This window comes from Momordica charantia (assembly GCF_013281855.1).
Source record: "Momordica charantia cultivar OHB3-1 chromosome 4 unlocalized genomic scaffold, Mcharantia_2.0 BLBB01000004.1, whole genome shotgun sequence".
In the NCBI taxonomy this organism is placed as follows: domain Eukaryota; kingdom Viridiplantae; phylum Streptophyta; class Magnoliopsida; order Cucurbitales; family Cucurbitaceae; genus Momordica; species Momordica charantia.
The window spans coordinates 28,862,303-28,878,702 of NW_028275162.1; the positions used below are offsets into that span (position 1 = coordinate 28,862,303).

General features: G+C 37.5%; 3 protein-coding genes and 1 pseudogene across 4 annotated transcripts; 2 read left to right on the forward strand and 2 right to left on the reverse strand.

Moving 5' to 3' along the window:
* Positions 1 to 644: 644 nt before the first annotated feature.
* LOC111006141 (protein phosphatase 2C 3-like) lies at positions 645 to 2,343 on the reverse strand. Its single transcript, XM_022277909.2, has 3 exons — positions 1,922 to 2,343; positions 1,477 to 1,833; positions 645 to 1,377 (listed from the first exon to the last, which is right to left on the reverse strand). The coding sequence occupies exons 1-3, from the start codon at positions 2,171 to 2,173 to the stop codon at positions 919 to 921; spliced, it is 1,068 nt and encodes a 355-aa protein (XP_022133601.1). The 5' UTR covers positions 2,174 to 2,343; the 3' UTR covers positions 645 to 918.
* A 4,336-nt stretch (positions 2,344 to 6,679) lies between these two features.
* Positions 6,680 to 9,535, forward strand: LOC111006016 (uncharacterized). The gene is made up of 3 exons (XM_022277751.2): positions 6,680 to 7,823; positions 8,586 to 9,131; positions 9,222 to 9,535. The coding sequence occupies exons 1-3, from the start codon at positions 7,005 to 7,007 to the stop codon at positions 9,321 to 9,323; spliced, it is 1,467 nt and encodes a 488-aa protein (XP_022133443.1). The 5' UTR covers positions 6,680 to 7,004; the 3' UTR covers positions 9,324 to 9,535.
* A 488-nt stretch (positions 9,536 to 10,023) lies between these two features.
* Positions 10,024 to 12,163, reverse strand: LOC111006104 (Tetratricopeptide repeat (TPR)-like superfamily protein). 2 transcript variants are annotated; one of them, XM_022277854.2, is made up of 8 exons: positions 11,987 to 12,163; positions 11,779 to 11,907; positions 11,507 to 11,602; positions 11,352 to 11,424; positions 11,165 to 11,211; positions 10,692 to 10,773; positions 10,290 to 10,350; positions 10,024 to 10,213 (listed from the first exon to the last, which is right to left on the reverse strand). In XM_022277854.2, exons 1-8 carry the CDS (start codon positions 12,086 to 12,088, stop codon positions 10,162 to 10,164), a joined length of 642 nt encoding a protein of 213 aa, XP_022133546.1. In that variant the 5' UTR covers positions 12,089 to 12,163; the 3' UTR covers positions 10,024 to 10,161. The 2 variants fall into 2 exon arrangements, with proteins under 2 accessions (XP_022133546.1, XP_022133545.1); XM_022277853.2 differs by having other exon boundaries at positions 11,165 to 11,226; positions 11,987 to 12,159.
* A 1,455-nt stretch (positions 12,164 to 13,618) lies between these two features.
* LOC148212106 (AT-hook motif nuclear-localized protein 15 pseudogene) lies at positions 13,619 to 15,506 on the forward strand (annotated as a pseudogene).
* Positions 15,507 to 16,400: the final 894 nt, after the last annotated feature.

Genomic DNA, 16,400 nt, shown 5'->3' on the forward strand with positions numbered 1-16,400 from the left:
AAATTTTATACATTAAACTGTAAATTTAGTGAGTAAAGTATAATGCTAAAATTAGAAATGAAATAAATAAGATAAAAATAAAATAAAATTATTCAATAGAAAAATTAAAATGAATAAAAACTAAAATACATAAACTAAACATTTTGGAAATATATACATAACACCAATATATAAAAATAATACGTTTTGGAAATATATACATAACACCAACATATAAAAATAATTTTACTATGTACTTTCAAAGCGAACGAGCATACCCAGCAATAATTGACATATACCTCCAACCTTAAGGTTGTGAGCTCGATCCTCCACCCCACATAAATTTGTTAGTGTAAACGGTAAAGGTAATTCAAGTTTAGCTATATCCGTATAATGCTTAATTACATCAAATTCTTATCAAATCAACACAACCATAATAACTTTTTGTCTACATTTTGAAGGCTTTTGATTTGATTTTAAAATAACAATTGAAATTTTTAATATATATTTTTTAATGCCATATTTGATGAAAGAAATTATTTAAAATTTTGAAATACGTACAAACGCGCATTCCAATTCCAAGGAAAAGGAAAAATATGGCATCCTTATGGCATGTAATAAAACATCATTCCCTTTCATCTGTCAGAAAATAAATAAATAATTAATAAACACGAAAACAAAAATCCCATGATATTGAAAAATAATGGTTAAAAAAGTTGCACAATTAATTTCTAAAACCACAATATCTAAGCTACGATTAAGCACACATTAATTAAATTTACCAATATATGATCTCCGCATTATCAAACCTCAGAATACACTTAAGCTATATATACCCTTCCCTCTTCATCCCCTAATTTCCATAATCCTTAACATTGAACCCTAGCTAATTGTTAAACAAAAATTAAAATTTTTTCCCCTACATGGGTGTGTTCGGAATCAAGTTTTGGATGCTTCAATTCTGTCTCTTCTCAAATCTATGACTACTACGCTAATGTTGTCTGAACTGTGTCTGGCCATGGCCAACTTGGTGAGAACAATGGAGGCATCGGAGCAAGTTTTGTCGCAGCTGCAGCCCATGCCCCTCGGCGACGACTGCGACGGCGCAAGCGAGGACGTGGGGCGGTCCCTCTGCGCCCTCATGCACGTGCGAACAGCCTCGCATGCCGTGTCATTGGACACCACGTCCCACAGCCCATCCGTGGCTAGTACCACAAACTCATCCTCCGCCGTCCGATCCATTACCACCACCTCCGGCTCCGATATCACGTACGGCTTCAAATTGCCGTCTCCGATGGCTCTCGAGGTCGCCAAAACCCCCAGCACTCTCGGGCCATCCCAGTTTATCACTCGCCCGCCGCTCGATTCAATACGCACCAATTCGTCTGGCCGATCCGGCTATACTCCAACAAAATTAATAAACGCTTTAAAAAAATTTAATAAAATCTGAATTAAATTTATCCAACAGCTTAAGCTTTTGAATTGACGACCACCTACCTTGTGGTCGTTGGAGAGGGGAATGGCGAGCTTTTTGCGGCAGAGGACGGCGCGTGAATCGCCGCAATTGGAAATGATGAAGTTGTGGGGGGTGAGGACGGCAACAAGAGCGGTGGATCCAACGGTGTCGTATTGATGAAGAGTATGAAGTTGGCACCTACAAGAGGTCGTTTGGTTGGCATCATCAGAATCAGTATCACGACGGTACTCCCTCACTTCCTCATCCATTCTTGCGAAGCTTCGTTGCATCAATCTCTTCCACTCCTCCTGATCCGCCACCGTTTCTCCTCCCAATTCATTCTCAATCATCTCTTCCTTCACAATTTCGTGCATCCGATTCTCGCAGCTCATCGACACCTACCCAAAACAAACAAAAACCCAAAATCAAATTTTGAATTTTGAAGAGGTGGGTAATTTGTAATTTGTAATTTGTAATCGTTGTTACGTGAGAGCAGCCGTGGCCGTCGAAGACTCCAAAAAAGTGAAGGGGGTGATCAGTTTTGAGAGCGGCGAAGAAGGGATGAACCGAAACCGCGTCCTCCATGTCTCTTCTTATCCCGCAAACAGAAGTGACCCCATATTTAACTTTCACCACATAGTTGTTGTTTTCGTCGTCGTCGGCGTTTTGGCAGTGGCGGCCGGGGAAGACGTCGTGGACTCCACGGCGTTTCCGGCCGGCGAGGTGAAGATAGTCCATTCGGCGGCGCCTAGAATTTCAAGGTCCAGATTTAGGGGGAGGGGCAGGGGCAGGGGAGGACTCGCCATCTCCAACAAACCAAATATCGGCCATGTCCAATGGGATTTAAAAGCTGCTGCAAAATCTCTACATTCATCTCCCCTTTTTCCCCTATAAATATTTAATCACCCACTATATAACATCTCAACCTTTTACACACTTTCTCTAATTAATTATCGAATAAAAATCATTTCTAAATACCTGTTCAAATATTTCCACAAATATATACCAACAATTTTTTAATTCTGTAATTATGATAGAATATTTGAAATTTAATCTTTTTTACTAACTAAATTTTTAAAAAACAGAAACTATTTTTGAAAATTACTTTTAAAATTAAAAATAAAAAATTAACTTAAAGTATGAAAATGTTTATCAAAATTATAAAAAAACTAACACAAAGATTAGAGTAATGTTAATTTAATTTTTAGGAAAAAAAAAGTAAAATGCAAAATGATTATGAATCGGATCTTAGTTATTATGATTTAATAATCCTTCTAAATTTTTAAGTATATATCAAAATGAGCATGTCAGTGTAATTAATTTCTTCAGTAGTATAAATATAGGCATTTAAATTTTATAAAAAGATAAATATTTAATCTCAATCTAAAATTTTTAGACAACACCATTTAATTAGGATGAAAAAATAACTGAACGCAATAAAAATATATCTCAAATATATTATTGATATTCAAACATTTTATTCTTATCAAATATATGGTATTATATAATTATTATAATCAAATATATCAATAATATATCAAATCGAGTCATAACTATATAAGTATATCAAATCAAATCGATCATTAGATAAATTGCCATCTCAATTTCATGTTCATTGAGATTATGTTAGACTTTGCTTCGTCATCGAATTGAACCTTCAATTTATACTACTTTTGTAAAAAATATTATTATTTATTATTTGGCTTGAAAGTAAAAAATAAGAATTTATTTTCCGAGGGGGGTGTACGTGGCACAATACGGCGTCAAGTTATGACACGCCTAGGCGACCGCCTCCCACTTTCTCTCTCTTTTACTATTTATAATATTCGTTTTGCCGTTTCTTTTTTAGCAGTTCGATAGAATCTTATACGTGGCATCATACTACCACCCCACTTTTACCCCTTCTTGAAAACCAAACACTCATCCGTGGGCCCCACCCCAGATTCTCCTCGCTCACGTGGCACATTCTCAAGCAGTCGGACGAAACTAATCACGCCCACCAATATTTTATATTTTTCTTTTATTAATCTTTATTTCATTCTCTTCAAGTTTTCGCCCTTATTACAATCAAAGCTATATTTGGTTAGAAATCGATGAAAGTAGGATTTTAATCGAGCATATTTTTAAATACAATACTTTTGTATGATAAACTATTAAATTTATTTAAACAGGAAAATATATTTCTTTTATTTTAAATGATTCACCCACCTAAACACTTTTATGCAAAGAAGGTACGTTTTAACTTAATAAATTGTCCACATTTTTTTTCTTTCTTTTTTTGTTTCATAATAATTTGTTAATCATTAGTTAGCTAACTTTGCAAAGATATATTTTCTTTTTAAATTCACTCACCGCGACGAAGAGTTGAAATGGTAATTAAGTACATCAATTATTGCATCCTTCAAAATTCAAGATTCTTTAAATTAAATTTTATTATTCAGATGTATCCGACAATTTCAAGACTATCTAACTATGTTCTTGCGGTCTATTATAATTAATCATGTCAAAATATTAACAGCAAAGAAAGCTCTTGATACATTATTTAAAATCATACACTTGAATTAGTATGATAAAGAACAATATGGAAGGCCTTAAAATAGGTCATAATGTGGTCATTGATGCAAAAAAAAAAAAAAAGTGTGGCTTTAATTTATCCAATAAACTGACACCTCATCAAATGTGATGGATTGTGAGGAAAACGATATTGTATAAATAAAGAAAACTTGAAAAAAAACTGTAAGTAATATCTATACCAATAACATATATTTTTATTTTTTTAACTAATTTAGCTTAGAGTAATTATATAGGTGAATTTTTGTTTTTGTTTTTTTGGTTTAATAATATTAGAATGAGAACTTTAAATTTTAATATTTTTGACAGATATATAATACTTTAATCAGTTCAATTATACTCGAATAAAAGCATTCTTTAAATTTTGTCAAGAAAGTGTGTAATTTGATGGGTCTAATATTCAATCCTGTAAAATTAAATAAGAATTGTGGTTGGAATAGTGGGCTTGGGATGGTAGAAATTTGGGAGATTATTTAAAAGCCCAAACCCAAGCTTGACGTCAACAGAAGTTTCCGGATCAGAAATTATTTGGGAATGATTTAAATCAGCGTCAGAAGCAAACAGGCGTTATTTTGAAAAAAGAAAAAAGGAGTAGTCGGTTTTTTTTTCTCTTTTTGATAATAAAGTAGTCGGTTTTATTATTTATGACGTAAGGAAATTTATGGAACACGTGGCCGTTGGCAATTGGTTGCATCACTATTGTGTTGGCCTACATAAAAATTGTAAGAACGAATCAACGATAGGGTAGGTGTAGCGTGTAGGCAGGGTTAGAGTAGTACAAGTGTTACGTTTCATCAACGCTCGCCGCTCAACGCTACGTATGAAAATAAGAATTGATATGACAAGTTTTGAAAATATTAACCCAATTTTAATAATGTTGATGGATGCTTGAAAGAAACAAAAAAGAGAAAAAAGAAAAGAAAAGAAAAAAAGTTTTTGTTAATTCTTTATTATCAAATTTTAATTTCATCAAATTACATCTTATTTTAATTTTAAAATTTAAAAGTAGGATTGTTGACGCCGAATTTTGGAGAGGCCACGCGTCCCTCAGACAAGTAGCTTCGTCAATGATCAAATGAGTCTGCAATCGAAAACTCGACGTCGGTGACCCCGCCTATTACACTCCGACGCTTAAGTTAGGAATTAGAATTCAAAAACATTTAGGGTTTTAGTGACAAAGTTTTCACTTACCACACAAACATGAGGGTTCCTTCATTTTATAGGTTTGGATGGCCGACCAGAAAGGACGACAGTTGGGATGACAGAGATGCGCAGTGTCATACAGTACCTGACAAGGAGTTACGCCCCCCGACAATTAGCAGGTGGCGCATCTACCTACATACTTGAAACCTATCGTTTGCAGCTGTCTGATCGCAGTGCTTGGCGTGTTTCCCGTACAGCAAGAGAGGAGGCGTGTTCCTTTGCCGCTGCAGTGTACGACAGGTAACCATATGTAGTCCCGCGCCTTGTAGCCGTTGATGCGTGTCCTGCTCGATTTTACACTCAACAATGATAATTTTAATCTTTTGATACATTTTTGCTACAATAATCTTTGAAAACAAATATTCACACGTGTCTATTAAATTATAATACATGTATCTAGTATGAATTTCGCAAGATTTAAGTCTAAATAAGATTATTTAGAGTTTTTAGTATTATTAATTTTTACATTAATCCAACTTAATTTTAAACAGAATTTTATTTTTATAAGTAACGAGTTTTGTTTAATTAAGTTTTTTAATTTTTTTTTGTTTGGTTAAAATAGAAAGTAAAATTTGTAACACATATCTATATATAAGATCTAATTGGATTTGAATAAAAAAAAATCTAATTTAATGTATTTATTATTACCAAATCAAAATAGGATGACTCCAACTTGTATAAATCATTAGATTCTAGAAATCCAATTAGAATGATAAATTCATTGAATTGTAAAAATTAAATGGATTGTTAGACTTTAAGGATGTTACTAGATTAATTTGATTATGTACTATCATTAATTTGATTGTCGAACTATTTGACAACATCAAAAATCATCGGAAGGTTCCAATCCTTATTATATAAATATGTAGAAAAATTATTGTATATTGTATGGTACTAATGATTGAAGAGTTTAGGGGTAGAAATTGAGGAAATTACGAAAAGACTCATTGTGGCGCACTCTTTAAGAGAAAAGGGTTAACTTTTGCGAATTTCATGTCCTTTATGCACGTATACAACCGCCATAAAAGCTCTGACTCAAGGTGGGCCCTACCCATACAAATCAAATTACCATAAGGGCCCTTAAATTAATGTTCTTACATTTCATGTCCAACTCCAAGGGTACGTACATTTCACCATACATTTCATCTCTAACTATTCACTAATTTAATTGCAAACAACACCATTCAAACTCAAAAGTTACCCAAACGCCGTTGAAAGAAAAGAAGAGAAAAAAAAAAAATCACCCACAGTTCCTTCAAAAATTAAACAACAATGGTTCACTGTTTGCTTTGTACATTTAAAGGAGTATCCATCACAAATTTTGAGTTATATTTTAAGTTTATAATATTCAGCCTTTATATTCCAACATTCATTGATTAAGACGGTTACTTCAATTGTTTAGAATTCCACCTTTTCTTTATAGAAAAAATCCATGATGGGGTTATTCAAAATTAAAAAGTTAAAATCATAAGATCAATTTAGATTTTGAGATATGTTTCATTTAATTGAAGCCCAGAAAACAGAGAATTTGTAGGTGGCACAACTCAGGAGTGGAAATCCCATTTGGCAGTTAAAGAATGGCATTCTTTATCTTTGTAAAGCACAGCAGGAATCTCCACCCGCATACTCACCATTCGAAATCACACAACAGGTAAAAAAAAAAGTGACCACTTTCCCGTCTTTTCCCTTTTAATTTTCTTCCTCAAAACTTTGTCTCTCTTCTCTGAATTTTCCTTCTTCTCTGTACCAACAAATTAAACCCCATACCATACCAATTTAGTTTTCCCATTTCATCATGCAAGTAGAAAACCGAAACATGACTCTCAAAAAATGCTTCGTCTTCCTCGAGAAAGTGTCTGATTTCTTCGTTCTCTTCGCTCGGGCTGGCCTCCTCCTCTGCCTCGTTGCGTCTATGTCACTCGCCCTCCACTCCGCTTTCACCACCCGCTCCCGCCGGTTCGTTCTCCCGGACCGCGCCCGACTCGTCGTCTCCGAGCCGGACCACAAATCCACCCCCGCCACCAGCATCTCGCACGTCGTGTTCGGAATCGGCGCGTCGGTTCGCACGTGGCGGGATCGCAGCCTGTACACGCATCTCTGGTGGGACCCGAACCGGACACGTGGGTTCGTCTGGCTGGACGAAGAACCCACAGAAAACCAACTCCGGCCGGGGAATCGGGTCCCGTATCGGGTGTCGGAGAGGTGCCGGGGGGCGGGGTACTCGTGTGGGGCGGCGGCGGCGGTTCGAATCGCGAGAATAGTAGTGGAGAGTTACAAATTGGGACTGGAAAACGTGAGATGGTTCGTGATGGGAGACGACGATACGGTATTTTTTACTCACAACTTGGTTTCGGTGTTGGGGAAATACGATCACAATGAGATGTACTACATTGGCGCCAACTCCGAGAGCGTGGAGCAGGACCAGGTTCACACCTACGAGATGGCCTTCGGCGGCGGAGGATTTGCGATCAGTTACCCACTCGCGGCGCGACTGGTCAACGCCATGGACGGCTGTCTTCAACGCTACGCTAATTTCTACGGCTCTGATCAGAGGGTGTGGGCATGTGTCGCCGAATTCGGGGTTCCACTCACCATACACCGTGGCTTTCACCAGGTAACTATTTTTCCTTTTTCCTTTTCCGTTTTAATAATGACACAGGTGGCGGACTGTCAGTGGTTATTGGAACGTAAATACTGCGTTCTATTATTTTTCTGACACGTGTAATGAGTGCTTGATCGTTAGGTGACCGATGAAACCCCCTTCCTACGTCGACGTGGAAAATGGGAAAAGGAACAAGGGAGTCAGATGTCATATTTATTTTATTTTCGCTATGCAATGCTTAAAATAAAAATGATAGAATCAAAAAAGACTGATTGGGAAAAAAATATATTTTAAATTTTTTTCTTAAGAATGAAAAACAAGAAATTGCTTAGATTTATATCCGATTGAGTCTAGAGGGAGCTATTTTAGATTATAACTTTGACCTATTGAATAAGTACTTGTCCCGTAACATTTTTAAAATTTACTATGTGAAGTTCACTAGTAATATGTGGCAATAAGTTTAAAGGAGTACTTACAGTTGGATCATTTTCCCCATATTGTATCCGTAGGGTTAGGTTTAGAGAAGGACATTGAAAATTGAAATTACTTTCAAGGACTTGTCCTTCTTCATTTTCTGGGCCTTCACTTGGTTAAAGTTACTATTTTGCGGGTCAAACTTATACTATTAAACCTTAAATATGGTGCATTTTATAAGAGTCTTATGTATTGAATTTATCTTTTAATAGAATCAACATGAAGAGATAGGATTTAGACTACTTATTTTGTTGATGGTTTTGTTTTCTGATGTGCTTGTTTCCTTTCAAATTTGTGCAGTTTGATGTTAGAGGTAACCCATATGGGATTTTGGCTGCGCATCCATTGGCGCCACTTGTATCGCTCCATCACCTTGACCATGTGGAGCCTTTGTTTCCTAACCGAACTAGGATTGATTCATTGACGTCACTTATGCGAGCATACCAAATTGACCCGAATCGAATTCTTCAGCAAAGTTTCTGCTACGATAGACGGAAAAAATGGTCCATCTCCATCGCATGGGGCTACACTGTTCAGATAAGCTCTTTCCTGGAGACAGCCAAGGACTTGCAGACTCCATTACGGACGTTCAAGACGTGGAGGAGCTGGAGCAATGGGCCTTTCACCTTCAATACACGAGCCGTGAGTTCTGACCCGTGCAGGCGACCTGTTGTTTATTTTCTGAATCGTGTTCAGGAGGTGCAGACAAGGGGTACTCAAACCCGATACGAGAGGTTTGTAGCCAAGGAAGAGAAAGTATGTGAGACAGCTGATTACGCTCATGTAATGGCAGTTAAAGAAGTTACTGTCTCCTCAATGAAGATGGACGCTGAGCTTTGGAAGAAGGTCATTTCTCTTCCTTTCCATAACAAGTTCGGTTATACATCGTCTCGTTTCTACTTCTTGTTGACGTTTTTAGTTTGATTGAATGTACAGGCACCACAAAGACAGTGTTGTGAGATTATGGATCGAGGAAGCGATGACAGTATTTGGATCAGGATTAGAAAGTGCAGGAAGAGGGAAACAATTACCATATAGATTCTAAATTTTGTAAGAATTTTTTCCTAGTTTGAATTGAGTTTTAGGCCCGAGAATAATGATGGCTGATTGCCCGTCTTGTAAATATCACAGTTATAATACTCACAGATAGAAAGATTTATGTATATTTAGCAGGACCAGATTCTTTTTATTCTGGGGTGTAAACTTTTCTGCTAAGTGAGTGAGACAGTAAGACAAGACAATTAGCTGCATTATTAAAGTTGTTAAGAACATCATTGTTTCTGGTCTCAAGTCAAAACTATAGTGTTTGGAGTGGACTAAACACTGAAAAGTTTCGAAAGATTAAGCCAATGGTTTAAAGTCGAGAAGGATGTGCTAATTGCCAAATATGTGCGCTTGTAGTGGAGCTTTGCAACTTCTGCTGCTGCCATTGGTGGGTTGAAGTAAATTACCAACTGGGTAATGATGGAAAATCCTAGTGGTTTCTAATATGGTTCTCCATAAAGGATGTCTGTAGGCCAACCATCTAATAACTACAACGACAAAGTATTCAGTAATTCCTAAGCTCTTTCCTTTATATCAACTCCTACACCTTCTAAAATCAATTTCATTTTCTTAGTACCCTGTTCTTAAAGCTAACTGGATATTGAATTCAGTAGCAAAGTAGTCCAATGTGCTTTAAATCTGTCACCTCCTAAGCTTTATGATATCGACAAGCCATAAGAAAGAAAATATAATATGAGCTAAGGAAATATTAATAGCTGAATTGCAAAATTTAACTCATTGGATTGGACATTGATAGTTATTAACTTCTTTACATTTTTAAATTGATCTGTACGACTCTTGTACCTCAGTACCCCGAGGTATGATTTGAGTCTCAATTGCAGAGCAACGTATCCCGGGTTGCATTTCCAGTTGTTGGGTTCACCCTGTCAACATAAAGGCCCAAGTTTCTAAGAACAGATCTTTTTCAGTCAAACTAAAACATAGTAGAATTGTCCTTACCCATCTGCGACTTTGCAAAGGTATTCTCGCTGATCCTCTCTCAGAGGCACGTCTGTGAAGTCTGATGTTATGAGGTAAATCAACCGTGAGCATTTCATCGTCACATTAAACGACTCTATCATCATTTCTCATAACGTTATGAAGTAAGCTAATTGTCATTTCCAGTTATTATATTTCTACTTCTGCTTTAGTGCATCTCCAACAAAAATGAGTTTATCAGCAGAGACTGAAACATGCCAAATGAATTGGGACTAAAGCTAGGAAGGGTAGAATGTTAAATTTAAGAAAAATGAAGAGCTAATAATATGATTGACAGATCCCATAACAACCTATATTAATGAATTTTTCGCAGAGGAATCCCAACGAGATACTCGAAGCTACTTAAATGTTAGCTTTACATACCAGCTCCTTCTATTGTTGATCCACGAAACGAAGTATTTCCCGTGGCGAGTGCACCTTCTAGGTTGGCATTGCTTAAATTAGCCTGCTCAAAGCAGAATAATACACCATCGAGGACAGAGATTATAATTTCAGTAGCTTATAATATTTAAGCACAAAAGACCAACCCAAATGCTTAAGCTGATGGGTTGGATAAATTTAATTCATATATGGATATCAACACAATTTAAGGTTATCACATTACATCAATGTGCTGAGGGATGTGATGACGATGCCGAATACCCAACAGATTAATAGTTAAGTTTTGCATATAATTGTTGTGCAAAGTAGTTTCCTATTATGTTTTTCTTGACTTGATCAAAATATTGGACATTCAAGAATGAGATTGAGATCAACTAAGTATGACATTGCTAACAGGAATAGTCAGCACCAATCGTTAACAAGAAAGCATATCATTATAAATTATCATCAATCACCTTTGTAACATTGGCCAGGGAAAAGTCAGCACCTCTGAGATCAGCATCTGATAGATCCGCCCCTAACAATCAGGCAAAGAAACATCAGAATCAGTCTTATCGGATTTCGCTGTCCATGTCACAGGAGGAAATCCTCAACATGACATTGCAGTCCACAAACCTACTTAAAGCACTGTAACGAATATACCTGTTAAATCAGCATCGAAGAAGCTGGCACCTAATAACTTCGCACCTTTAAAATTAGCTTGCCGTAATATAGACTGCACAAAAAGAAAGTCACAAATACATATCATTGTAGTACAACATGAAGAATAGTGAATTTGGTCGGAGAGGGAGAGAGACCGTTTTGAAATCTTGCTTGATTAACGTCTTCCCACTGAAATCTTTCCCGGAGAGATCCTGACCTCTAGTGACCCCGGCACCGTAAGGACCTCCGCCCTAATTCGAAATTGAAGCCGTTCACCAAAAATCAATCAATGATCAAATTGAAGAAGCTTCACACACGCACATACAAACACACATATACATATCAACAGACATTTACTCAAAACAATCAAGAGAAGAAAAATATATTATCATCCGATAAGTTTGGAGATTTTCAGGGGAAGATTTACCTTGAAAGCAAGCGCAGGATCCGCGAGGAACAAAGAGGCGGAAAGCAAAGCGAGGAAGGTGGCTTTGGAGGCGGATTCTCCGACGGAAAGTATCAAATTCCGCGAGGCTTCCAATTGCTGCTTTAGAACCTTAATTTTTCGTAAAAACGATAGGATTTCAGTAGAAATGAGAGAAGCAGAGGAGAAATGGAGCGGCGGAGTTTGTTACCGGCGGCGTAGGGTGGGCGGAAATGGAGGGAGGAAGATGAAGGTGAGGCGCGGGAGGAATTCTGGAAGTGGAACAACATAAGGAGGCGTTGAGCAGAGCCATTTCCAAAACTCTGCAACAGCAGCTGTATCTCTTCGCTCTCTCGTGTTCTTCTTTGGATAATGTGGGCGCATAATCTGTAAACGGATTATGAGTTCTGTTTCTATGCACCCGCTTACATCTTTCTTCTGGTCCTTTCTCCACTTGGGTTCCGCCACGTGTTGCAAAACTAATCCAACCCAATATTTTACCTTTGGTTTTTTTAAGTGACGAACTTAATACTAAATCACTTCAATGAGAGGTGAGAGGTGTGTCTCGCTTTCCTTAAATTGGCAACTAAATTGTAACTAATATGTATTTGTACTATTTCTCTATTTTTTTATTGTGCTTACCAACCAGGTCAAAAAATGTTCGGTCTCCCAAGCGTAGGACCATGCTCAAAGTGGACAATATTATACCATTGTAAAGATATCTTGAGGTACGAGAATAACTTCGAAGTTTGCAATAAATTATTTATTTAGTTTATTCATGATATTTGAAGAGGGTATTGATGAATGAGACAATTTTTTTCAATAAAGATATACTTTGTAAAAATATATGTACAATTAATCTTCACATCATTTTGTGTCTAAAGTGATTCTTTTTGTTAGCAATGCAAATTCATGAATATTACTTGTGGCACCCTTGACTTGAGAAGTGTTGATACAGATGAACATTAGGTTTGGGATTTATAACGAATCTAATTATGGTTGGCTTGTAGGAGTGTTATCAAAGGCAGGACAAAGAGATGAGGATGACTTATTCGTTCTCGTCCCGGCTTCCATTTCATTTCTTATTCGAACAATATTCTTTACAAAACTATCTGTGAGTTCATGCATGGAATTATTCCCTTTTTTAGAAAGAAATTAAAAATAAGAAAAATACAGTGTAAGATCTTCATTTAAATGGTTAAATTATAATGAAGAGCCTAAAATTGGTTAAATTTACTAAGAATTGAGAGAAAGAGTGTGAGAATAGGATCCCAATAGGAGGGAAGGAAAAACATGAGAGGCAGTTAACTAGGAAAGGGTTGGCATTTTGGTAAAATTAGAAATCTAATTGGGATTTTTTTTTAAAAAAAAAAATATATATATATATATAGAGGGGACATGGATTATAAGTAGAGTATTTTTCATTCCCGTCTCCGTTTAGCTGTTGTTTTGACTTTTCCTATATTTGCCTAACTTTAAGCAAACTTGGGACGACTTTATATGGTAAAATTTTTAAAATAGGTAGATTAAAGAAAATAAAAAAGGGCACTAAAATTGTAATTTTAACTCTAAATAGAAAACCACACTTTACAGTTAATCATTTCATAAAACATATATACTTGATCTTGCTCTATATTTTTTTAGTGACTTAGCAATATTGATTGGTGACAAATGGTACCAACAATTGGTGACGTGGATGGTAAATAGTAGTTTAAAAGAGTTCTACTGGATGATGGTAAATCCAATTACTTGAATTTTGGTACTTCCAAAGACTTGTACAGAACGGTAAATAGTAGTTTAAAAGTCTAGAAATACACATTACAAATTTTTTGAAAGTGTCAAACAAAAAATTGGAGATTAAAATAGCAATGAATTAAACTTGAAATAGGAAAATGAAAAATGAAAAGAAATGAGCATCGGTGAAATCAGAGTCTGGTACATAAAAAATTGTGCGATTTGGAAGTGGATGGCTGGGCGGCACGTAGAGACACAGCGCCATCTTGGGTCATGAGTTCCGAATCCGTCTGGCGTGTGCAGGCTGCGGCTACGGCCTTGGGGTGGGCGTTTCTGCGGCGATAGCGATACTTAACATTACAGCCACACAGATACTGATACTGTTACTTACCACTTACCACTGCCACTGCCACCGCCACCGCCACCCATCCAATTCCCAATTCCAATTCTAATTCTGTTGTTATTCCACCCAAATCCGGAAAAATGACCTTAACTTGGCCATCGCCACATGAATAATCCAATCAACCACATCAGCTGATCGGAATTTGGAATGTAAAATCATATTCAAATTCAACCTCAAGGCCTAGCCAAGCCAAGCGAGCTCGGAACTTGAACTCCACTCCGCACCAACCAACCAAACCCATAAACCAACACTTTTTAATAAAAGGGAACAATGGAATCAAATCAACGACTCTAGGCGGTGTACCCAAAAACAGCCTTTGCTTTAGGCTTTTTTTTTTTTTGTTTTTGTTTTTGGAGTAGTGAGTAGTGAGTAGTGAGTAGTGGGGGATGCTGCAAAAATCTTTAAATGTTTTCTCCAGAAGCTGTCAGTCACTTAGAGCTTCGAAACACGGACCCTCCCCCCCTACGCCCTAACCAAAGCAACTACAACTACAATTCCGTCCCAAATATTTTATTATATTTCCTCATCCATCTCTACCCAACCCCAAAACCCTTCTCCACCTTTTCCCCCCCTTTCTCCGATTTCTTCATGCAACACACATTCAACCCTTCTTCTTGTTTTTCTTTTTTGGATCAATTTTTTGTATATTTGAATCGAGAATATGGCGAATAGATCTTGGTGGGCTGGAATTGGGAATCTTAGCATGACTGGAATCGACGATCCTTCCAATTTATCTTCATCTCCATCCTTCGATCATCCCAAAATTACGCAACACCAAGAGGAGGAGGACCATCAAATTGGGCCATCCAGAAACCCTAAGCCACGCGGCCAAGACTACTCCGAAGAAGACGATACTAAAAAACAGCGCCGCCCACGAGGCCGCCCCCCGGGCTCCAAAAACAAGCCCAAGCCCCCCATTGTCATCACCAAACACAGCCCCAACGCCCTCCACAGCCACGTCCTCGAGATCACCGCCGGCACCGACATCGCCCACTCCATCTCCGCCTTCGCCCACCGCCGCCGCTGCGGCGTCTCCATCCTCAGCGGTAGTGGCGCCGTCGCCGACGTCACCCTCCGCCAGCCGGCCGCGCCCGGCGGGGTTGTAACCTTCCGCGACCGGTTCGAGATATTGTCCCTCTCCGGCGCGTTCCTGCCGGCGCCGACGCCGACGCCGCATGGGGCGAACGGGCTGACGGTGTACCTGGCCGGCGGGCAAGGGCGGGTCGTGGGAGGGCTGGTGGCGGGCCCGCTGATGGCAGCCGGTCCGGTGATTGTAATTGCGGCGTCGTTTACGAATGCAATTTACGAGAAATTGCCAATCGAGGAATTAGATGATGAAGAGATGAATGCGAATAATGATGAGGAAATGGGATTAGAGAAACAATCGGGAGATGGAGATAACAGTAATGGGAATAATTCAGCATCTCAGGCACGGGCAGTGGGAGAATCGGTATATAATTTGATTCCAAATAATTCTCAAATTTCCCATGATGTTTTTTGGGGTCCTCTTCCTCCTCCTCCATCTTATTAATGCATGTAACATAAACCCTTTTATGTTGGTTTTTTTTAATATTCCACTCGTCAAAATTATCATTTCTTGATTTCTTTAGACATTATATTAAATTAATTAATGTTGTTGTGTTTAAATACATAGGTAATTAATAGCATTCCTTGGTCGTATGCTTCTAAAATGTTGCTGAAATTTTCCAATTTTTAAGGGATTATGAACTTCCTTTAATATGATCAAGTGAATTCATTGCAAAATCCAATAATGTAGGTGCATTAATTTCTTGATATTATTATTATTACTATTACGAGTTGTTTGTGAGAAGTGAGGGTTTGATGGCTTGGGCGCGTTGGGACTTTACATCTGGTTTTACCTGAGAAATGCCTCGTACCAATAAATTAGTGTTCTCTATAAATTTCTTATTTTCTCTATGAATTACAAATCCAACAGATGAGTGAGTTTTTAATGAGGGTAGGGATTTTTGGCCTCAGAAGTTGGTTATGATGGAGGCATCCAAATCCAGGGTCGGTTTTTCTGCAAAATGGCTGTTTGACACTTGGCCTTCTGAATAGTGTCCATGCCCTTTCTTCTAACATTCTTTTCAATTCCATTTTTCTAACTTTCCCCTAATGTATAGTATGCTGACCCAAATACTCAAATATTGAAAAGATCAGAAACAATGAATTTGAGCTATTATGTAACAGGTAATGAAATTATTCTTATACATCCTTTTCATGCACTATGATGGCCTAATGGATTGTATTAGTATATGGGTAGGTTCAAAGTTTATAATTAATGTTTCTGATGGAGTTTGTATTTTGAATTTTGATGGAGTCAAAGATGTGGTTTCGTTGGATATTACAAAAAAGTGGCACACATTTGTGACGTGAACAAATTTCTTGGAATCGAAAAAATTCACTGTGTTTTTCCTAATAATGAACATAAAATTTTGTCATAATGTCTTTTTTTTTTTTTTTTTCA